Source organism: Procambarus clarkii, chromosome 65 (genome assembly GCF_040958095.1).
Source record: "Procambarus clarkii isolate CNS0578487 chromosome 65, FALCON_Pclarkii_2.0, whole genome shotgun sequence".
NCBI lineage: Eukaryota > Metazoa > Arthropoda > Malacostraca > Decapoda > Cambaridae > Procambarus > Procambarus clarkii.
The window spans coordinates 24675445-24700419 of record NC_091214.1 but is presented as its reverse complement, the minus strand read 5'-3'; the positions used below and the strand labels follow the sequence as shown (position 1 = coordinate 24700419).

Sequence of the window (24975 nt, the reverse complement as noted above, 5' to 3'; positions counted from 1 at the left end):
GGAGGAGGAGGGTGATGGTGCCAGTCACTTGCCGGCCGGCCGACGGGTTGCACGGGCTGCTGCGGACCTTCGCCTCCCCCGGCTAACACACCACGCCGCTCCTCAACCACCGCCATGGGTTACAAGTGCGTGTCTCGCTCAGTGTATATACGCTCATGGCCAGAACTGGTACACAATAGTCTTGGCGTGTAGGCCTACGGTTGGGTAATTGGTGTGCGGAGGCCACTGCGGACTTGGCCTGGTGTAGTAGTGGTGTGGTTGACCCGGCGCCCCAACACACCGGGTCGGCCCCCACGATCGATGTCTTCAATATAACTTGTCCTGCTACTCTACGGAAAGTAACTCGCTCATTCGGTAATTCAATTCACCTCGGTCACACCCGAGGTGTGTATAATGAATGGGGTGGCAGGTAATCATTAATATTTATTATAGTTACGACACATTGACGCACGTGATTAACGTTTGTTAATTGAGGGAATGAAGCAACCGGAACAATGTATAAAAGGGGTGGACATGGGTCTACAACAGTGGTGTTTTGCTGAAGGAAATCTTGAAGAGAGGTGCATAGTACATCAATTTGATGTAGTATCGAACTTAAATTAGGGTGATTTGTTCATTTAAATTAGGGTGGGTTGGTGTGTGTGTGTAGAGGTGACAGACGGACTGTCAAGGTGGACAGGGCGGCCGCAGACGGGAAGTGCGAGACAACGTCTTTAGAGATAATACTGACATCCGCAGAAAAGCCTCATGCAGATGTTTTATTAAGCCTTTTCCAGTTATAAGACTAGTGTAGAGGATTTGGTAAAGCACAAAAAAGTTTAAGATTACTAAAACAGCAAAGGCAGTCACGCATGCATGGTGCAGACGCGACAGGATGGGATACTTAATTTTTTTTTATTTACGTGAATGGGCAGTGAGTTGCCCCTTAAAACTACGCAGCAGAACCTTTTAACCTTTATCCACTGATGATATAGAAACCCACAAGGTTCAGTCTTCACTGATAAAAATAAGAGGATAATTTGTCCTGTTGATTGCACGGGAAGCGATGATCAGCATTGATCCTGGCCCTACCATGACCAAGAGTGGCACCTGAGCCATCACTAGCCTCCTGCAGTCCTCTCCTCCAGGCACATTTCTCTGCATAAAAATGATCAGTGTTTTGTGATTGTCATTTGCATATATATATATACTGTAAAATAAGCAGAAGAAATTAAGACTAGCACTTATTTGTAACGCTTCCACCAGCAATTTTATGAGTTGTGAGGTTGCAAGATCGCTATCTTGACAGCGATTTTTTTATAGTCCCCGCGTGCTACCATCATCAACTATCGGATCAATACGTCAACATCAACAGTACACTTGCTAAGCAATAGAATGTCCTTATCACGTCAAAATATAAATATATATATATATATATATATATATATATATATATATATATATATATATATATATATATATATATATATATATATATACATTATATATATATATACATATATATATATATATATATATATATATATATATATATATATATATTATATATATATATATATATATATATATATATATATATATATATATATATATATATATATATATATATATATATATATCTTCTTCGAATCTTCTTCGAGGATGTGGATCCCTTTAATTAAACCAGTGGTGGTACCCCTAAATATATATAATATATATATTAGTATATTTTGGTAGCAGTCTTTCTTGTAAACATATGTTGTTGAATATGACCGAAAGGGTAAGATTAATAATTCTAACACGAATCTTCTCAATATTTCTTACGTTTTTCTTCACTGTCGAGGGTAATTGAAAAATTAACTCTCCAAAATTCATACTTTTATTTTTGGTCTGACGCCTGAACGCGTTTCGTAATGCTTATTACATTTTCAAAGACTAGTTTACACAGATTGATTGATGAAGATTAAGCCACCCAAGAGGTGGCACGGGCATGAATAGCCCGTAAGTGGTGGCCCTTTTGAGCCATTACCAGTATCAAAAGATGATACCAGATCTGTGGAGGCGCAACTGCACCCTGCGTGATGGGAGATGTCTCCCGGATCAAATGGTGAGTTTATATATAACATACATCATACTTATACTCGTTTTGGGTGAGGTGATATGGCTCAAAAGTTTTGGGTGAGGTGACAAAGCTATGCCAGAACACGAATCAATGGGTATGAAAACATAAGAACGGAAGTAACTGCAGAAGGCCTATTGGCCCAGACTTCCTCTTGCTGCTTCTATGTTGGTTCAGGGTCTTGAAGTGGGTAGAATATAGTTGTGCATTAATTGGCTGTTGATTGCTTGTGTTGACTTTCTGATGTGGAGTGCCTCGCTGATGTCGAGTCTCCTGCTATCGCTGTATTTATCGATGATTTCTGTGTTGCTTGTTAAGACTTCTCTGGTGATGGTCTGTATAATATATATATATATATATATATATATATATATATATATATATATATATATATATATATATATATATATATGTATATATATATGTATATATATATGTATATATATATATATATATATATATATATATATATATATATATATATATATATATATATATGACCTACCTTGCGATAATTTCGGGCGGTCCCCGACCAGTCCTGGTTGCTGGACTGGTTAACCAGGCTGTTGGACGCGGCTGCATCAGTAAATAAAAACAGCCTGCCGTTTGAATCACAACCTGGTTGATCAGGTATCCTTTGAAGGTGTTTATCAAAGTTCTCTTTTGGACACTGAGGGGGTCGGCCAGTTATGCCCCTTGTGTGTAGTGGAAGCGTGTTGAACAGTCTCGGGCCTCTGATGTTGATGGAGTTCTCTCTCAGTGTACCTGTTGCACCTTTGCTTTTCAACGGGGGTATTCTGCATATCCTGCCATGCCTTCTGGTCTCATGTGGTGTTATTTCTGTGAGCAGGTTTGGAACCAGCCCCTGTACTATTTTCCACGTGTAAATTATTATGTCTCCCGCTTGCGCTCAAGAGAATACAGATCTAGTAATTTTAGTCGGTCCCAGTAATTTAGATGTTTTACTGAGTGGATTCTAGCAGTAAAGGATCTCTGCACGCTCTCCAGGTCAGCAATTTCTCCAGCTTTGAATATTGTATATTACATCATCGTTTTGCTTGTCTTCCATGGCATCTAAGGCTAATAATTTCATGCACTCTTGTCAAAGTTAACTATGGGTACATATCGTACAATGTTTACCTGTGATTGTTAGTCCCAGGCACCGAAAGTCAGCATATTTCAGAACATCTTTAGCATCATGTATTTAACAGTTATAAATATTCATATAAATAAGAATAGCCAGTGACCAGCAAGCCAACCCCTGTCCATATAGAAAGTTAATAGACTATTAACAGTTCCAGTGACTAATTAAGGTGGCTAACATGTCTGTTTAAAACTATAGTGGTAAACAGATTTATAGATACACTGTATAGTCTGTGAAGATCGACTAAAGCTGTGTATAGTGTATGATACACGGGGTCGATGTCTGCCCCACAATCAGCTCTTCATCACGTGCTCATATAATCTGTGAAGATCGACTAAAGCTGTGTATAGTGTATGATACACGGGGTCGATGTCTGCCCCCACAATCAGCTCTTCATCACGTGCTCATATAATCTGTGAAGATCGACTAAAGCTGTGTATAGTGTATGATACACGGGGTCGATGTCTGGCCCCAACAATCAGCTCTTCATCACGTGCTCAATCCAGTGGCTTCCTGTGCCCGAACCACTGGACGCAGGTCAGGATGTTACCCTTGACTAACATTCATTTCAGGAGTGATCCTTCTCACTTCCCGGCAGATGTTGACCTTGAGCTGCTCCAGACTATGGAGCAAGCAACTCGCCCTCCAAAATTAGAGTACATTTGGCGACTGTGGCACCCGAACACATTTTACGTTTTGTACTATTGGTATCCTAAAGGGCACGGAAAAATTGCAATAATATAAGCTAACCTAAAACGGCAGAGAGAGACCCGGGCACAGCTGGGTACTCCATCTAGTGAAAATATATGAAGTGTATAGTGAAAATGCAAAAATCATCGTCAAAAGTAACCTTTCGTTCCCTCTTATAAATTTTGCATTAGCACTCGTGTGCACTTAGTACCTGGTGCACAATAAACTACTGCTCACAGGATGAGTATGGGTTTACACAATAAACTACCGCTCACAGGATGAGTATGGAGGTACATGACAAACTACCTCTCACAGGATATGTATGGGATGATGCACTATAAATAGCCGCCGCTGACAGCAAGAATCCTACCACTTAGGGCTATCCATGTCCGTGTCACCTCTGGGGTGGATTAATCTTCATCAATCAATCCTCGGCAAGAATCCGTGGTGTTTACGGTGTGGGCCCGCGTGGTGTGCTCTGCTCTACTGTGTGGCCGCGGGAATAATATTCATGTGTATTTTGTGGATATTTCCTCATAAAAATGATTGAGATCCGATTTCTGAACCCAGTATATATAATCCCTTTGGTGGTATTTTATCAAATCACCTCATTCTTTGGGGCACACGTGAGGAACACAAATAAAAATGATTGAGATCCGATTTCTGAACCCTGTATATATAATCCCTTTTCCACCGCCTTCAACATGTGTATATGGGGTTCACAGGAGTCAATAATAAAATATTTGAACTAAACATGAAAGTTTCTGTAGTATATATATCACAATAAATTCTCAAAATAATTTGGGATTAATCTAATGGTTCTTTTCTGTCAATCTTGTACACAATTTTGTTTCAGTATGTGTTAACTGCTCGTGGTTTATGTCGTTTGAAGCATTTTATGCAGATATTGACGAACCGAGATGTGTTGATTAATAATATAATGGCATCACTTGTTTTTCAGTTGGTGAGGTGATAGTACTGATAGCCTCATGCGTGAGAAATGAGAGCGAGGCTTCAGGAGGCGTGAGTGTGTGAGGAGGGGTGAGGGAGCGACCAGAGTGGACAAGAGTGAGTGATCCAGGATGGAATGGCACAGTCTGTACACCGAGTGCCCCAGGATGGCACTCGGTGTCCTCGTCGGCGTGGGCTGCTTCCTCTATTACTTCATAGAGGCCGTCAAGGTCAGTGACGTGTGCGTCCATTCATGGCTTCACACAGACATTCCTGGGGATTAAATATTTACCATTTTATTATTTGTTATTGCCGTTTGACACATTTTACTCTTTAAACTTAACCACTTGGGCTGGACGGTAGAGCGACGGTCTCGCTTCATGCAGGTCGGCGTTCAATCACCGACCGTCCTAGTGGTTGGGCACCATTCCTTTCCCCCGTCCCATCCCAAATCCTTATATCCTGACCCCTTCCCAGTGCTATATAGTCGTAATAACTTGGCGATTTCTCCTCATAACTCCCTCCCTCTTTTTTATATATATACTTATATGCTGATCCATACGATGAACTTTCATAACGCTGAATATACAGTTTATGTTGGGCCAGTAGGCTACCTGAGTATGCAGTATTATCATGCAGCTCCACAATACACCACCCGCCATGCAGCACCACTACCATGAAGCACCCATCGTGAAGCACCTACTGTGAAGCACCCACCATGAAGCACCTACCATGAAGCACCCACCATGAAGCACTCACCGTGAAGCACCTACTGTGAAGCACCCACCATGAAGCACCCATCGTGAAGCACCTACTGTGAAGCACCCACCATGAAGCACCCACCGTGAAGCACCTACTGTGAAGCACCCACCATGAAGCACCCATCGTGAAGCACCTACTGTGAAGCACCCACCATGAAGCACCCACCGTGAAGCACCTACTGTGAAGCACCCACCATGAAGCACCCATCGTGAAGCACCTACTGTGAAGCACCCACCATGAAGCACCTACCATGAAGCACCCACCATGAAGCACCCACCATGAAGCACCCACCGTGAAGCACCCACCATGAAGCACCCACCGTGAAGGACCCACCATGAAGCACCCACCGTGAAGGACCCACAATGCAGCAGCACCACCATGAAGCACCCACAATGCAGCAGCACCACCATGAAGCACCCACAGTGCAGCAGCACCACCGTGCAGCCCACACTGTGCAGCAGCACCACCATGAAGCACCCACAGTGCAGCAGCACCACCATGCAGCCCGCACTGTGCAGCATCCACCTCAAACGACACATAAGGGACATTAGAGAGGTTTTATAGATTTACATCATGAGTACTCAAGGTTGATATTGTTGAGCAAGGCGATCATACTACGTGAGCCGACTATCACATCAATTAAAGAACGGAGAGCTGGAGGGGACATGATTTGTACATAAAAGATACTTTAGTGGTATCAATGTAATTGACAAGGACATTTTGGAAGTTGGACAGATTGTAGAATGACCACATGGATGTAGGGGAGTACGTCTTCACTCAGAAAATAGTAAGTGGAATGAGAAGTAGAAATAGTAAATGGTATAAAAATTGGTATAAAAACATATTTAACAAGAAATGTATGAGTTGTTAATCGTAGCGGTAGATGGAAAGGCGGGGTCTAGAGTCTGAAGTTCAGCCGTGCCTGCTATGTTAGGTAAATATTCTTTGCTTCTCATTGTCTGTCTCTTTCACCTGTCTCTGTCTCGCTACACTTACCGTCTCTGAATGTCTCGCGCTCACTGTCAGTTCCCACACTCAGGTTCCCACTCTCACACACACGACAATTTACCACGTCCATTACTCTCATATTGAAACCACAATTAGGTAATTATGTCATTCAAACCAATTCTGGAATATGCGTCGCCAGCGTGGGGCCCCTATCTTGTTGAACACAACGCGAAGCTAAAGCCTGTAGGCTCAGGAACCTTTATTGAAGGTGAGCAAGTGGAATAGAGTAAAAGAAGTGGTAGAAGCCACTTCCATCCACACCATTGAGGACAGATTCGACAAAAGATCTGAACGTGAGAATAGGTAACTTTTAAAGCAACAGGCACAAGGTAAGCGGGGTATAAAATGCTAGACCTCACTGCCTCGTAGTCAATGATGGGTAAATACTGACGAGTACCTTATAAGCACCAGTTGTTTGACAGTTGAGAGGCAGAACCAGAGAGGTGAAGCTCAACTCCCCACAAGCACAACTAGATGAGTAAAATTAGGTGAATACACAAACACACACACATGAGAAGAGAGGCAGAAAGGAACTTTGAGGAAGGTCTAGCAGACAAATGTAAAACAGATCCAGGCCGTTTCTATAAATTCCTTAAAACCAAGTTGCACGCAAAAGATCAAATCCACAGATTGAGAACGGGGAACAGGACTGCTGAAAATGAAAAAGAAAAACACACACACACACACATGGGGCCTCACAGCTGAGTGGAGAACGCTCTGTGGTCATAGTCTTAAGAGCCCGGGTTTGATCCCCGGCAGGGGTAAAAGCAAATGGACAGAGTTTATTTCACCCTGATGCCGCTGTTCACCTACCAGTAAATAGGTACCTAGGAGTTTTACAGCTGCTTCCTGGGGATGTGTGTGTCTGTGAAAGAAATATATGTTAGAAATATTGGTTAGAAAGGCGGGGTCCAAGAGCTAATAGCTCGATTCTGCATATACAAATAGTAAATACAAATAGTAAATACACACACACACGTGTGTGTGTATTTACCAAAGTGTAGTTACAGGATGAGAGCTACGCTCGTGGTGTCCCGTCTTCCCAGTACTGTTTGTCATATAACGCTATGATACCACTGACGGTTTTGACCTCCACCACCTTCTCACTTAGAAGGTGGTGGAGTGTGTGTGTGTGTGTGTACTCACCTATTTGTGCTTGCGCGGGGTTGAGCTTTGGCTGTTTGGTCCCGCCTCTCAACTGTCAATCAACTGATGTACAGGCGTGTGTGTTTACCTGTTAGGTAAGCACATGTAAGCACACACACACATACATTAACAACTTTAAGGCAAAGTGCAAGAGATTCAGGAGATCGATGCACCAGATGGCCGATAGTTCAGAGGCGGGGCCTGAGAGCTGGAACCTCTTCCCATCAGACATCAGTAAGGACACGCTTCCCTACACGCACACAGCCTACCCCCCCCCCCCCCTACCGGGTCCAGCCGCTCACAAGTATTAGGCCCTTTGTTTACAGTTAGCAGTGATGTCATCCATGTTGCACCGACATCTGCAGTGATGTCATCCATGTTGCACCGACATCTGCAGTGATGTCATCCATGTTGCACCGACATCTGCAGTGATGTCATCCATGTTGCACCGACATCTGCAGTGATGTCATCCATGTTGCACCGACATCTGCAGTGATGTCATCCATGTTGCACCGACATCTGCAGTGATGTCATCCATGTTGCACCAACATCTGCAGTGATGTCATCCATGTTGCACCAACATCTGCAATGATTTCGCTCAAGTTGCACCAACATCTGCAATGCTTTCATTCATGTTGCGCTAACACCTGCAGTGTATCAGGGTGAGGAAATCTGCCATCAAAAGCACTTATCATCGTCCATTTCCGCTGGGAATAAATAGGGGCCAAGCACTCACAACACACCGTCAAAAATTGCCTCGTCTGCACTTTGCAGCTCGCGGCTCAGAGCTGCACATATCTGAGGGAGGCTCTTCACCGTACAGTTGAAGAATATTAGTTTGGATATATATATAATTGCGTTAGAAAAAGCTAGTATGTGTAATAGAAAATTATGAGATATGATAACTAAGACGAAGACATCATAGGAAGGGTGATATCAAATAAGACCTCCACTAAGCACGCCATATTTACTCCCCTTGCAAGCTAGAAGCACAACTCAAGATAACTTGCACATTTGTGAACAAACACATTTCGTTACTGTTGTAACAGAATGTTTGTGTTTGGCTCACGTAAGCCTCAAGACTAATTTACTCCCTCTTCTCAGAGACCCGTTTTGGCGTGTCGACGGAAGGGCGCCTGGCGAAATTTCCTGGAGACGCATTTGACCATCCTGCAGGAGAGATACTGGCCCACGCCTTGGTGCTTCGAATCCCGCTGCCAGACTGTTCTCGCCTCTATCCTGCGTCTTAGACTCCCGGACATTATCTACAGACGGTAAGACTTAGTGTAGTTCATTTATTAAGTGTCCCAGACCCATCATGTGAGAGGTTACTGAGGCACATAACGGGCTCAGGAACTGAACCTCAATATTCGCTTAGCTAAACAAGTTAATAAACTAGTTACAGAGTTTGTTAACATTTGTATCAGCAGTCTAGTCACAGTTTGGGCTAGTTTAGCTAATTTACATGAAGGTTACAGCTCCATAATGGGTATGGGAACTGAACCCTAATGTTCTTTAAGTTTAACAATTTACATGTGTGGTGTTACCATTTTTAAGTTTTATTGCCATAAATTTTTGGTAAAGTTAGAAAGATAATTTGCAGGTAGTACAAGCTTACAAACACTGTTTACTACTTACAACTAACTTGGAAAACCTGGCTAAGTTTTTGGTTCATATCTTCTGGATAAAGTAGGGTAATATGTCAACCCAGATAAAATACTTATTTATTTATTTATATACAAGAAGGTACATTGGGGGTTAACAGAGAATATAGAAATTAAGTTGAATTTACATTCTTGTAAAGCCACTAGCACGCATAGCGTTTCGGGCAATTTCTTGAACATTCCTTGAGCATTATATACTGTATAGTGATAAGCGTTGCCTCTATATTCTTGATTTGTTCACAGTCAATTACAGTGACGTAATGTTTGCGAATTTTTGTGCCATTTGTTCAGATGTAAGAGAGCAGGTGATGCAAACATCTAGAGTTACTTGTAACAAGCCTAAGTCTAGCAGTAGTAACGTGTAGAAGTCTACTGAAATATTGCATGACCCAGTATAGTCATCTATTAATAATAATAATTAACTTTGTCGGGGGACAGTCAGCCAGTGTATATATACATGATAGGCCTATATCGAAGTCCCCCCCCCCCCCCAGGGTTCAATTACTGATCTCCCAAGGATGTAACTCCACAACAAGCTGACTAAATCTTGGGTATCTATTTACTGCTAGGTGGACAGGAGCATTAGGTGATAGGAAACGTGCTCAACCATTTCTGTTCCGGACGGGATTCGAAGCTGGCATTCCCGATTATGAATCAAGAACGAACCCGACTGTACTACCAGGACTCTAATATGGTGATAGATGGAATAGCTAGCTTAATTTTTGTTTACTCTCATGTCTAGAAAATTGGATTGGAGTTATCGACTTGGCTTTTCATTGGAGACTTTCCGTGCCGTGGAGAGGGGGGACCTGCTGCATGGGTGACAGCTTCTCCCCTGTATCAACCTACCCTGGCTTTGCATCCTGGAGAGGCCATTCTAGACCGACAACCAGAGCGCAACTCCATAATCTCCTGAGACTGATGGATGCCTACTATTGATATTTTACTCAAAACCTAATAATCAAACTCAGTGTACACTGTTTGACAAAACTATATATTTTTTACTTAATGTGTTATAGAATTGTTAGACTTTGAATTCAATAAATTTTTTATATCGTCTCTCAGCCAAAACTATATTGAATTCCAGTTTTGATTATGATGAGTGTTACTGCACTTACGAACTTATCCAAGACATATTTGTTGGCAATTATTCTATTGATCTTAGGACTTTCCAGTATTAATCTATCAAACTATTTACTTACCTGACGGATTATGAAAAGGTTTCTCTATTCTTCATGCAGCCTACTTTAGTTCTCAGATTTTAAAGGAATGTGATTAATTATGCAAAAATTTTTTAATGAACCTGTACGCCGACCATTTCTTGCTCTTTCTCAAACAGTTTTTTTACACCTTTGTTTAACCCGCTATCCTTCCATCCACTAGGGAGGTACTGGAGCTGAAGGACGGGGGGCAAGTAAGCCTTGACTGGCTGGACGGGAGTGGGGAGCCTGACAGCCCCATCGTGCTCATGTTACCGGGCTTGACGGGATCTTCCCAGAGCGAGTACGTGAAGGGTCTGGTGCGGGCGGTGAAGAGTGCCCGAGCTCGGTGCTGCGTCCTCAACAACAGGGGCATTGGTGGCATCAGACTCATGGTAGGTGAAGACTTGCGGTGGGCCTAGACCATATGCTACATTACGTTACGAAATCAACTTCAAATAAACGCAGGCGATGAGTCACAATAACGTGACTAAAGTATGTTGATTTCGTAACGTGAGAATGGTCCAGGACGGACCGAAACGTCGTCGTTCCTTCACCTTGTAGTGTGTAGTCTGGTCAACATCTTCAAATAAACGCTTGTCAAATTGTGAGAAGGTTCAGAAGCGTTCGAAACTCACCTAACCTACTTGATACCTGCTTGACGGGGCTCTGGGGGCTCTTCAGGCATGGAACCGTTCCAAGCCAAAGGCTCTTTTAGTCAGAAGACGTGTCAGTGTTACTGTGTATTTAATTTCAAACAAACACACCGTTATTATGAGGCTGTAGTCAATAGCGTCAAAATAACTGCATTAATTGTGTGAGAACAGTGTGGGTAGGTGGCGCCCCACTACCTTTTCATGGTGGGGTTAATTCAGTTCTCTGACCACGACCTGGAGGGCAGTTATGTATGACTTGGTCCAAAGTTCATGAAACTTCTGATTAAAATTCATCCATCAACACATTATTAGCAGGCAGTGTGTTGCTGGATGACACTAATGACAGTCAGTGTGTCACATGGTAACACTAATGACAGTGTGTCACATGGTAACACTAACGACAGTCAGTGTGTCACATGGTAACACTAATGACAGTCAGTGTGTCACATGGTAACACTAATGACAGTGTGTCACATGGTAAACACTAACGACAGTCAGTGTGTCACATGGTAACACTAATGACAGTCAGTGTGTCACATGGTAACACTAATGACAGTGTGTCACATGGTAACACTAACGACAGTCAGTGTGTCACATGGTAAACACTAATGACAGTCAGTGTCACATGGTAACACTAACGACAGGGACTAAGCTAGGTGCTTAACATTAGTGTAGACCAACAAGGACTCCAGGTGCCGTGTTGTGTTGCAGACGACGAGGACGTACTGTGCAGCCAACAGCGACGACTTGGAGGAGGCGCTGGAACACCTCACTCGAGTACACCAAGGCGTTCCTATCGTCGCTCTTGGCATATCATTAGGAGGGTGAGTCCATCATACTCCACCTTATACTCTACAAAGTACACCTTATACTGTATATATTCCATTCACCTTTGGCACTAGGAGCATCGAACAACCGATCTCCGACCTTTTTATGTTAAAGAGAATATATGTTCGAGATTGCGAGCCAGTCGCCTGGGGCTAGCCTCACTAAACTTTGCAGGGTGACTGATCTTCGAACGAGGGTGAAAAGTAGGTTAGGGGTCGAGCCCTATGCCACCCTTTGCAGGAAATTGTAAATTACTCTACTTTCCAATCTCACTAAATTACAGGCTCCATTCACCCTAAAATTAATCTTGTATATTATTTTCTGCATGTTGATTAAATGTTAGTTAGTAGTTGTGAAGGATAAGAAAGGTGGTGAAGGGTAAGGAAGGATGGTGAAGGGTAGGGAAGGTGAAGGGTAAGGAAGGATAGTGAAGGGTAGGGAAGGTGAAGGGTAGGGAAGGGTGGTGAAGGGTAGGGAAGGTGGTGAAGGGTAGGGAAGGTGAAGGGTAGGGAAGGTGGTGAAGGGTAAGGAAGGTGGTGAAGGGTAAGGAAGGTGGTGAAGGGTAGGGAAGGTGGTGAAGAAGAGCGACGGTTGTAGATGAGGAACCAGCGGTGCCCGGGTAGTGATCATTGTTAGAGACTCTACAGTATAGACTCTACAGAGGCTTTAGACACTGTATTTATCTTACTTAGGAATCTTCCATTATTCATGTATCTGATGTATGTATTTCATCTTGCTTCAATAAACAATAATTATTATTATAAGATGGTTACAGTGAGTAGACTACACACAGTGTTGCAGGGTGTGTAGCTAAGATAGTTACAGTGAAGAAGATGATGTGTTGTGAAGATCTGTTGGCCCAGCAAGGGCGGGTACCCCTTCTTGTGTATATATTAGTTATTGATTGATTCATTTTTTATTTATTGATTCATCTATTTATTTATTTTGCTGTTATCATTTCGCCGTCAGGATGATCACCGGGAACTACCTGACGACGCGGGGGGAGAAGGCGGCGCGGCACCTGAAGGCGGCGGTAGTGATGTCCATTCCCTGGAACATGGTGGTGGGGGTGAGCAGCATGGAGCAGCCCCTCTGTAACCTGCTCCTCAACCGCTACCTCGTCCACTGTCTCTGCCACCTGGCCAGCACCTTGCGGTACCAGCTGGCCGGGAACCACAAGTGGGACCTCGACCAGGTTATGAAGGTCAGTTGTGAGCAGTGGTGCATCCCGTCCATCTTATAACCCCATTATGTGCCTCTGTAACCCTTTCCACTACCGCCCACAAGATGGGTATGGGGTGCATAATAAATGAACTAAACTAAAACTCCCATAACCCGCCCTCGGACCAAGTCCATTCTATCCAGTGGTCGACCCCAAAGATGCATTTAGCAATTTTAACATTCTTTTCATTTAAAACAAAACTTTTCTCAAATAGAAATTAATATTATATATTAGCATATTGTGTATATTTAGGCACTAGTTAGGTTAGGTCATCGCCAACAGAACCTAAATATCTAACCTAACCTATGCCTATATATGCACAATATGCTAATATATTATAATATTAATTTATTTTTTAGAAATTTCCTGTTTTGAATGAACAGCATGTTAAAATTTATGAATGCGTCTGTGGGGTCGACCGCTGGATGTAATGGACTTGAGTCGAGGACGGGTTGTGTGTAAACTGTTTTTCATTCATAAACAGTGGGTTAGGCGGCTGGATTAACAAGCATTTAGCCTTTGTTTACCATCACAACTACCATTTTTGTTAAATTTTGCCCTGAGGGACGAGGGTATTGGGCAACACCACTCATCCTGTGAGTGGACACACCGCCATAACAGCATGTACAACACCCCACAGCAGGAAGAAAACCCGCTTGGTTGTTCATCCTGTCACTTGTACCCACACACATCAAATCAAATCAAAATCAAATGTTTATTTAGGTAAGGTACATACATACAAGAGATTTTACAAAGAGTGATGGATTAATAGATAGGGCTAGTACATACAATGCCTAAAGCCACTATTACGCAAAGCGTTTCGGGCATGAATATATAGCTGATACTTGCTGAAACTTGCTTAACTGTCTCAAGCGAACAGCTTCTCAAACAAGAAGATTAACCCACCATACCCTCCCTCGCCTCCGGCAAATATCTGATTCTTCAGTTCTTTCAGATAAACATTTGCTAGAAGTGTATTAAATAATTAATGTCTCCCGTCCGATTATCGACCTGGTGATATTTGGGCTGCAAGATCAAGTCGTCCTCTTGTTGTTTATGTTATTGGAACGAACGTTACAAACGCAACCTATTAAGAACAGTAACGGCTCACACATATATATAAATATTCTATGCATCGGTCTCGATAGGTTAGGTGGGTTGCTTGGGTGCGTGCGTTTCTGGTTAGGCTAGAAAATTGGATTTTTAACGGAGTGGCTGTAAACAGAGTCCCTTTGTCGCCCCTCACCTGTGTAACACGTCAACATTGCCTGATATCGAAACAATAATCAAGCGTTCTTGTTTATGAAGATAGCGGCCATTGGGAACTATAGATGCGGCAGATTGCAGTGCAGCTGTAGCAGGTGGCAATACGCCTGTGTCAGATGTATATACAGCGGTGGCGGATACACCTGTGTCAGATAGAGATAAAGCTGAGATAGATGGCGATACAGCTGTGCCAAATGGCTTACAGCTGTGGCAGAATGCAATACAAGAGAGGGCCGGATCAATACAGAGGGCCTTGGCTTCCTTGTGGAGAATACCGCACCAACATCACCACAAGATTCTGGTCATTCTTGTTAACACTGACTACTTCTGCTGCGGCTCACTTGTTTCTCTGGCTCCCGCCTCCCCAGGCGTACATGCCTCTACAATAGCTGAAGATATATTAACCCTTACACTGCTACAATCGCTGTCTGCGATGTCCTGTTGGGCTACAATCGCCATCTGCGATTTTTCTCTTGTACTTCAATTACCATATGCGATTTTTATTTTGTTATTTGTTAATTGTATTTGTCATGAACACCTCTATGTAGTACAGTATTTTGAAATAGCTGTGCCGTTTATTAGTTAAATATTGGGCTTTTAGTACCTCATGATAGAGCCTATTGGGCTCTGTCATATCTACATTTGAAACTGTGTATGACGTCTGCCTCCACCACATCACTGCCTAATGCATTTCATCCGTTAACTACTCTGACACAAGAAATTCTTTCTAATGTCTCTTGTGGTTCATTTGAGTACTAAGTTTCCACCTGTGTCCCCTTGTTCGCGTTGCACCCATGCTAAATTGTTTGTCTTTGGCCACCCTGATGGTGATGATGTGATGATAGTAATGATGGTTGTGTACTAAAAATGGTTACAGTTATGAAGATAGTGTATAGTGAGGGAAGATTAAATTTTTTAATTTTGCCCCGAGGGGCGAGTTTATTGGGCAGCGCCACTCATCTTGTGAGTGGACACACCGCCATAGCAGCATGTACAACACTCCCCAATTGGAAGAAAACCCGCTGGGTTGTTCATCCTGTCACTTGTACCCAGACACAGCTGGGACTTGCTTAACTGTCTCAAGTGAACAGGGAAGATGTAGCCGCTGTCACCTGAGCAACACCGAGCCGAGTACCCACTCTAGTATATATATATATATTGATACGTGTATATGTTCCCCAGAGCAAGACGATCCGAGAGTTCGATACACGGTTCACGGCGATGCAGTTCGGGTTCCGGGATGCTGAGGACTACTACGTGTCCTCCTGCCTCCATGACAAGCTTCACCGCATCAAGGTGCCCCTCCTCTGCCTCACCGCTGCCGACGACCCCTTCCAGCCTCTCCACGGTAAACCTGGCTTTTGTTCTCTACTGTTGATATTGATGTTCAGGAGACTACGGCTTGTGTTGGCGAGACTGTGACTGTAGTGCCCTCGAGGAGGACCGGGGCCACTGGCTTGTCGAAGGTCCCCCTCCATTTGTCCTGATGATTTTGTCGAGCTGGATTTCGATATTGAGCAGTTTTGGAATGTTCAGCTTCAGCGGGTAGGCGGCTCCATAAGTTTATAACTCTAAATGGGTTAAGAAGCATCTCCTGTATTCCGTTTTGCCTTATCGTTTGTTGAGGTTAAAACCGTTGCTCCTTCCCCTTGTGTTACATCTGACCTTTTGAAGAAGAGGTTTGGATCAGTGTCCTCCAAATTGTTGAATATTTTAAAAGTTTCGATTAGATCAGCCCTGTTATGTCTGATTTGCAGTGCTTGTTAGCCCTATGGCCTCCAACCGTTCTTGGTATGATAGTCAAATTAGTTCTGGAATGGTTTTAGTTGCCCGGTGTTGAACTTTCTCCAAAGCAGCTGTCTTTCTGAAGGTGAGGTCTCCATGCCTGGATACAATTATTCAAATAATGGCACACCAGAGGTTTATACAGTTGGATAACTACCTTCTTTTCCGGGAATCCAAAATTTCGTGTTGACTATTACTAGTACTTGATTGGCTTTGTTGTGTGATCGCTCAACTGTAAGGTTGCTCTCTGAAAAGGTGTTCCCAAATCTGTGTAGTATCGGGGTGTGTTGTGAACAATAGGAAGAGAAAAAGACGTGTAACGCACCCAGTTGGAAACCTTGCCCAAGTAATCTTGTATGAACGCTTTCGACGTTGATTCAACGTTAAATCAACGTCGTTTGCCCCCCCCCCATGCCCAACCTGCGCCCACTGGGGTAGGTGATCTTGCGGGGTAATTTGTGTTACATATTTAAGTGTGTGACTTCACGTTGATGAAGAATGGCTGGTGTTCCCTGACCTGTAAGTAACTTTTACACCAGTTTAGGATTGTCTTGTTTTTGCCAACAATAAAATGCTGACATTATAGTATTGCATATTATATATAATTTTCAAAATCATTAATTTGCAGAACGCTATTACTACAATTTTCACATTCCTCCATTTTCTGAATTCATACTGGTGTGAAAAAGACAGGATTGTCTCGAGTAACTATATGGTGATAAGAAATAATCAAGTAGTCTTATTATTAGAGAGATAAATTAATTAAAGACTACCATTTTGTAAATTATGTTAATCGTGTATAACCAGCATGAGAGAAACTCATAATGCTAATGAGCTACCTCCTCCCTCTGTGTGTATTTTTACCTCAATAAACTTTTTCAATTTCATAATGATAATATGCTTTGTTTACCCTCAGCCATACCACTGGAGGCGGCGGAAGAGTCTAGTCATGTTGCCATCATCGTCACTGCTCGCGGGGGACACATAGGTTTCATGGAGGGTCTCCTTCCCACCACCTCCTACTACAGTGACCGCCTTATTGGTCAGCTCCTTGGCGCCGTCTTCGCCAATCTTAATGCCATGGAGGAGGTAAAGAAGGAGGCAGATGCCTACGCCATCGCCGGCATGGAAGACGAGTGTGTAAGTGAACTTTTAACCAACTCCAAGAAAGAAGTGAATGGCTATGCGAGTGGATCCTGCAGTAGACATGGCAGCGTGTGGGGGGTGAAAGACGCCGACGGCATTATCAGGGACAAGTTTACCAACCACAGTGAGGTGGGGGACGACACCTTTGTCAACCATTGTGATGTGAAGGACGACACCTTTGCCAACAACTGTGAGGTGAAGGACGACACCTTTGCCAACCACTGTGAGGTGAAGGACAACACCTTTGCCAACCACTGTGAGGTGAAGGACAACACCTTTGCCAACCACTGTGAGGTGAAGGACGACACCTTTGCCAACCACTGTGAGGTGAAGGACGACACCTTTGCCAACCACTGTGAGGTGAAGGACGACACCTTTGCCAACCACTGTGAGGTGAAGGACGACACCTTTGCCAACCACTGTGAGGTGAAGGACAACACCTTTGCCAACCACTGTGAGGTGAAGGACGACACCTTTGCCAACCACTGTGAGGTGAAGGACGACACCTTTGCCAACCACTGTGAGGTGAAGGACGACACTTTTGTCAACCACTGTGAGATGAAGGACGAGACGTGTGCCAACCACTGCGAGGTGGAGGACGATCCATGTGCCAATCACCGCACGGTGCAAGACACGCCTGCCGAGCTCTGTGAGATGGTTGACGTCAAAGAGTTGGTAAACTCCAACTGCGGCGGACTTCACAAAAGGGCGCATGAGGTGTCATAATGAAAAGCCCCTCTAGCTATTCATTGCCGGTATAATGTACATATATCAGTTCTTGAAAAAGGTGCAAGTGCAACTCAGTCACCCCAGGGCATTCAAACCTTTTCGAAATATTCAACACGTGCAAAAAGTAGCCTACTACAGGGCAATGATGAAACATTTTTAAACCGGATATTTCGTTGTTATTTAGTGGCTTCTTTAACCAAGGCAGACTCGTCACGTATGTTGGTGACTTGCCTCAAATTTTGCTTTTACAAAGCTATTGAATTGAAAATAAAAGTAGCCTTCACTTTCAAATTTAGAAAATGAGTTATCAATTGTATTAATTTAAGTGAAACACTTTGAAAAAAATATGGTGGAAGATAATAAGAAAGCAGTTTTATAATTAAATGTAAAGAATGCAAGTCATAGAGAGCAGTAGGTTCCGGTTTAGGCTATCTCAGATATTCCTATGTAAAATAACCCCTCCCCCCACACACGTAAGTCTTGGAAGGCGAGAATTACTCGTGATTACCAAATTTACGACACAGAAGTAAGTATGCAATTGTCAAAAGAAGGCGCCAAGCCTGGAAGACTATATATAGCAATCACCACAATTATTTTTTAAATAGCCTGGAACCTTGGCTGAGACTACCGACAGTGCACGTCCCCTCACCCCAGGCTAGAGAAAGAGCGCGTAAAGTGTTCATCGAGTTGTAAACTGAGAGAAGCCTCATATGAATGGTCAGTTCACACTCGTTAATCTCAAAAAGGTGGAGAACGTCAGATGGTCACAAATTGTAATACTTGTTAGGAGATATGTTCTGAAAAGCGTTGTAACATACTCAACAAGGCCTAATTGGCCTGGGATTTGCATGTTCGTTATAATTTTAATAGCAATACACAACGAAAATATTTACGGTATTGTCCAGGTGCATTTTGACGCCGTTTTTGTTAAAGCTCACTGAAACAGTTGTTTCAAATACTATTGTTAAAAATCAATAATCTTCAGGAATAGTAAGTTCTGTCCGTTATAAGGGAACAGTATTTAAGTGTATAGAAACGGCTTTGCTAAGACCTTTTCTTTGCTCACAAAATGAACATGATACAAGAGTGTTACCTATGTTAGTTTTTATACCCCCCGTGTAAATAGGGGCGAGAGGGCTTGCAACTGGTAAACAATCACTCGCCCACTGATGTACACTTCTACTTCTGGAAAAACTGAGAATGTAGAGAACACTTTTGTCTATGGCACAGTAGTCTGCGCAGTCGGCTTACAACCGAATGGTCCCGGATTCGATTTCCGGTCAGGGTGGAGATATATAGGCACGCTTCCTTACACTTGATGCCTCTGTTCACCTAGCAGTAATTAGATACCCGGGAGTTAGTCAACTGTTAAGGGTTGCATCCAGGTAAAGGTCAGAGTCTTGGTCGAGGGGACACTTCGATAAACCTAACAGGCTTCCTGCCCCCGACCATGGGAAACCATACCAGTGCCCTAGCTGGTTCTAAGCACGCAATAGTAACATCTTGTTGTAGTCCATATAGATCATTTTTTTAAGGTCAAATAATATTATATACAAATCTGCAGAAGACAGCGTTTTGCTGGTAATGCTCACGTATGTTGATATATTATTTGTATTTTCATTTCTCTGTCTCTCATTCCCACAATTGTTTTCCTTGTAACTACCACCAACTGCACTAATCATCCACTGCCAGGACCTTGTCCACCACCATCACGTATACTTCATGTACAGTTCAGTTGTTTTGTTAATGGAGTGTGCCTGCGTGTGACCATGTCCCAGTGTTTTGTGATGCTTGTGACCATGTCCCAGTGTTTTGTGATGCTTCTGACCATGTCCCAGTGTTTTGTGATGCTTCTGACCATGTCCCAGTGTTTTGTGATGCTTCTGACCATGTCCCAGTGTTTTGTGATGCTTCTGACCATGTCCCAGTGTTTTGTGATGCTTCTGACCATGTCCCAGTGTTTTGTGATGCTTCTGACCATGTCCCTGTGTTTTGTGATGCTTCTGACCATGTCCCTGTGTTTTGTGATGCTTCTGACCATGTCCCAGTGTTTTGTGATGCTTGTGACCATGTCCCAGTGTTTTGTGATGCTTGTGACCATGTCCCAGTGTTTTGTGATGCTTGTGACCATGTCCCAGTGTTTTGTGATGCTTCTGACCATGTCCCAGTGTTTTGTGATGCTTGTGACCATGTCCCAGTGTTTTGTGATGCTTCTGACCATGTCCCAGTGTTTTGTGATGCTTCTGACCATGTCCCAGTGTTTTGTGATGCTTCTGACCATGTCCCAGTGTTTTGTGATGCTTCTGACCATGTCCCAGTGTTTTGTGATGCTTCTGACCATGTCCCAGTGTTTTGTGATGCTTCTGACCATGTCCCTGTGTTTTGTGATGCTTCTGACCATGTCCCAGTGTTTTGTGATGCTTCTGACCATGTCCCAGTGTTTTGTGATGCTTGTGACCATGTCCCTGTGTTTTGTGATGCTTGTGACCATGTCCCAGTGTTTTGTGATGCTTGTGACCATGTCCCAGTGTTTTGTGATGCTTGTGACCATGTCCCAGTGTTTTGTGATGCTTGTGATTTATTATCTCACACACACACACAGTTGGAGTTGTAGTTAACAGATGGAATGCATTAGTCAGTGATGTGGTGGAGGCTGACGCCATACACAGTTTCAAGTGTAGATATGATAGAGCCCAATAGGCTCTGGAACCTGTACACCAGTTGATTGACAGTTGAGAGGCGGGACCAAAGAGCCAGAGCTCAACCCCCGCAAGCACAAATAGGTGAGTACACACACACACACACACACACACACACACACACACACACACACACACACACACACACACACACACACACACACGACATGATAGTATAACATTCTTAGTGATATTGACAGCGAAGAAAAGATAAAATATTCACAGTGAATGCCAGGAGGAACGAAAGGGCACGAGTGGAAGCCTGAGACATACATGATCGAGCTGCACAGATACGTTAAAGTATTTTCTACTTGAAAATTCAAAAGAAAATAGAATAAACTATACGAGGTTGTAGAAGCCAACTCCTGTCATAATTTTAAAAGTAGATATGGCGAAATGTAAGATCAGGAACCACTGCATAAGACAACTGCCAAGGCCCTCGGGTTTCAGAATAGTCTAGGCATGAGGTACGAGAGAAGACTGCGAGCTTGATTTCACAATACTATAGAAGCAAGGGCTTAACCCCAACTTGCAGAGTTCTTTAGGGTGTAGAGCGAGTATACAAGAGCAAGACCGACATAAGAGAAACGGCGACTAGCTAAGGAATATATTCACTTGATGCTTGAGGTCAGTAAGTTTTTTTTTTGTCCTACTCAAATGGGTACAGGAACAAGCTACAGCTGACTTCTGGTAGCAGGCTGAGAGCTTTTCCTTCCTATAGCGCATGGTAAGCCTTATCCATTAGCTTCCCTAGAATACGCTCCTCGATTTTCTGTAAACAAAATATTTGCAGTTACAACAATGTGAATTATAAGGATTACAGTGTGAATGATGAGAGTCTAAAACCCGAGAGAAGTATGGAATACTTTACGTCATCAATACTCTTGTAAAAAAAACACCTAACATAAACTAGCCTAACGAAAATTAGAGCTAAAATGTTGAGTTTTATATATGGTATGCACGAAGTGTATGACGTCACAATTTTCATACCGGTACAGGTTTTGGACCCCTACTGAAGTGTTGTGGTTGTGGTTATGGTTGTGGTAGCTGTCAGGATGAAACACGGACTGGTTAGTTAACTCTCCCTTGCACTTATTGTTGTTATTCATTCTCTCTCTCTCTCTCTCTTCCTCTCTCTCTTTCTTCCTCTCTCTCTTCCTCCCCTTGTACACACACACGGATCACATATTTACAAGTCACTATCAAGGATCTTCATATGCAGTATTAATATGTTGTCTACCTAAACAAACAAAACGTTTCATATTCATGCAAAATGTAAATAAGGAAAACCCGTCCCATAGTAAATAAAACCTTTAAAATGTAAACTAACTTTTGTGTAATTTGAATTCTAGGTTTTCCCGACACACAGTCGCAGGGAATTTATATTTTGCTTACTTAAGTGGGCATAGGAGTGGAATCCTTAACTTTGTGAGCAGGCTTAGAGTCACCCACCCACAGCTCAGTGTTTACAAGCTAAGAGTCACCCTCCCACAGTTCAATGTATGCAAGCTAAGAACCTCCATCCCACAGTTTAATATCTGTAGGCTAAGAGTCTCCCTCCCACAGTTCAGTGTTTGCAAGCTAAGAATCTCCCTCCCACAGCTCAGTGTTTGCAGGCTAAGAGTCTCCCTCCCACAGCTCAGTGTTTGCAGGCTAAGAATCTCCCTCCCACAGTTCAATGTTTGCCGGCTAAGTGTCTCCCTCCCACAGTTCAGTGTTTGAAAGCTAAGTCTCCCTCCCCACATCTGTGTTTGCAAGCTAAGAGTCTCCCTCCCACAGTTCAGTGTTTGCAGGCTAAGAGTCTCCTTCCCACAGTTTAGTGTTTGCAGGCCCTCCTATAGTTCATTTGTTAAACCTTTCCTTACATATTTTGTAATTTTTGGCAATTTATCTCATTAGATTGGTTAAATATCAGCAATAAAATGTTATACACTATACAGTACATAGTTTTATTTACCCACAGATCATTATTATGAAGGTGAGTTTGGTGATGGTGAATTTGGAGTACATTGATGAGCGCGGTGTACATATTACACTGAGGATCTATGCTCCATGATGCTTTGAGTACTTGAAGGAGCATTGCGCACATGACAGTGATGAAACTATATTACATGATGCTTGGAAGACTATGATGAGCATGATATATTGAGAAACTATGCTCCATTGTAATAATCTCATTTAATTCAATGTTTTAAAAATTGACTACGGTACAGGGCATAGTCTGAAAAACTACTGGTCTGCGTTACCATTTTATGAAGTATTTATTAAAGAGTTGTTGGAGAGTCGAAAATTATGAGAAACAAATAAAGTATACATATTTATGTATTATAAAAAGTGCTTAATAATGATTGCATCAGCATTGAATTATGCGAATGCAAGCGCTAAATTATGTAACTAGCCTAACCTAACAATCTATCCTAATCTAACCTAGCCTATCATAACCCAACTTAACCTGCTCTATCTTAACCTAAACCAACTTATCCTAACCTACCCATTAGTCAAGCGATCACTAAGTACATTTATTGAATGCTAATTGAAGTCTATAAGGTGCTTAGCAAACTACAATAATTACTGTATGGTAAAATATAGTAAGATAATAGATGAAGTGTAACGTGGCGAATCAGGTGAGGCACCGCAAGTTGGATTTGGCCAGTAAGTGGATGGGTGACCGCGCGGACAGCCTATAACTTGCCCTAACTGGCTTCCTGTACCAGAAACTTGGCTTCCACTGCCAGTGGGATCCAAAACCTGTACTGACATCAACATTATGACGTTACAGTGACGTCACACCGTGCACACCATATATAAAACAATATGTTTTATGTAAATATGATCTTTATAGTGTGTATTAGTAAATAAAGAAGAGATAGATATCAAGCAAAATTATACTTCTCTTATGCTCGTTAGGTTAGCATAGGCTAACTCCCTCAATGGATAGGTTAGACTAGGTTTAGTCAGGTTAGGATAGGCTACGCCAGAAAGTACGCAGGCCGGTACTATGCAAGACAAATAGTTAACCATTTGCTAGTGCAGGCTAGTATATAGCTAGTATGTACATATAAATAAGCCCCTTGTACAGAATAACCGGTACCACCATATATACCATGAACCAATCTTACTATTAAAAAAAAAGGCATATTGGCATATAACCGTACATAATGAACTGTAATTATGTGTAAACTAATTCAATTATACACGTATAAATATTTAAAGAGTTTTTGAATCTACATGACAGACAGAAAACAGGAGATGCTTTTTCCCCAATAGTTTAAACCCATGGAACAGTCTAGCTGCCGAAGCCGTAAATACCAAAACGTTTCTGAATTTCAAAACCCAGCTCGACAAAATTAGGATAAATGGGGGGGGGGAGGGAACCTTCGACAAGCCGCCGGCTGCCTGTTCCCATCGAGGCCACTAGAGAGATATTGGTGCTCAGGTAAATTCAGGTAAATATATGGGCTTAGCGCTTATCACCCTAACATTTAATTACTACATTATGCGCGTTTATTAGAACATGAATTATAATTTTTTGAGAAGTTATAGTTTATTTTGATATCCAGGATATCCTGGATGTTGCTCATACACGGGAATTGGTTATCTTGCTATCATGTTTGATATTTTGTAGGTAATATGCTCATGTGACGTCACAGTCTACACACCACAGTGCGGCAGTCACGTCATGGTAGACACACGTCGCTGATCCTGGTACGACAACGCTGTCGGGCATACGATAAATACTCCAGCTTTGTTATGCCATAAAAATGGTGTATTGTCCATTTCATTTTATATTAATTTTAATACATGATTTTAATTTATAAAAGAAAATGCTTTGTAATACTGTTTTTTATGAGTACCATAGAAGTTTCCGAAATTATATTAAAGACGTTTCCATGACATTTTCCTAAAATTTTGGGGAAAATTTAATATAATATAATATAAACAAATATATATACTATATATGTATGTGGTACGAGTAGTCTGA

General features: G+C 42.5%; 1 protein-coding gene across 1 annotated transcript; it reads left to right on the top strand.

The window, feature by feature from the left end:
- On the top strand, positions 1 to 22930 carry LOC123771013 (phospholipase ABHD3). Its single transcript, XM_069309648.1, has 8 exons — positions 1 to 125; positions 4894 to 5113; positions 8904 to 9073; positions 10847 to 11057; positions 12030 to 12142; positions 13116 to 13350; positions 15817 to 15982; positions 17336 to 22930. The coding sequence occupies exons 2-8, from the start codon at positions 5015 to 5017 to the stop codon at positions 18289 to 18291; spliced, it is 1950 nt and encodes a 649-aa protein (XP_069165749.1). The 5' UTR covers positions 1 to 125; positions 4894 to 5014; the 3' UTR covers positions 18292 to 22930.
- Positions 22931 to 24975: the final 2045 nt, after the last annotated feature.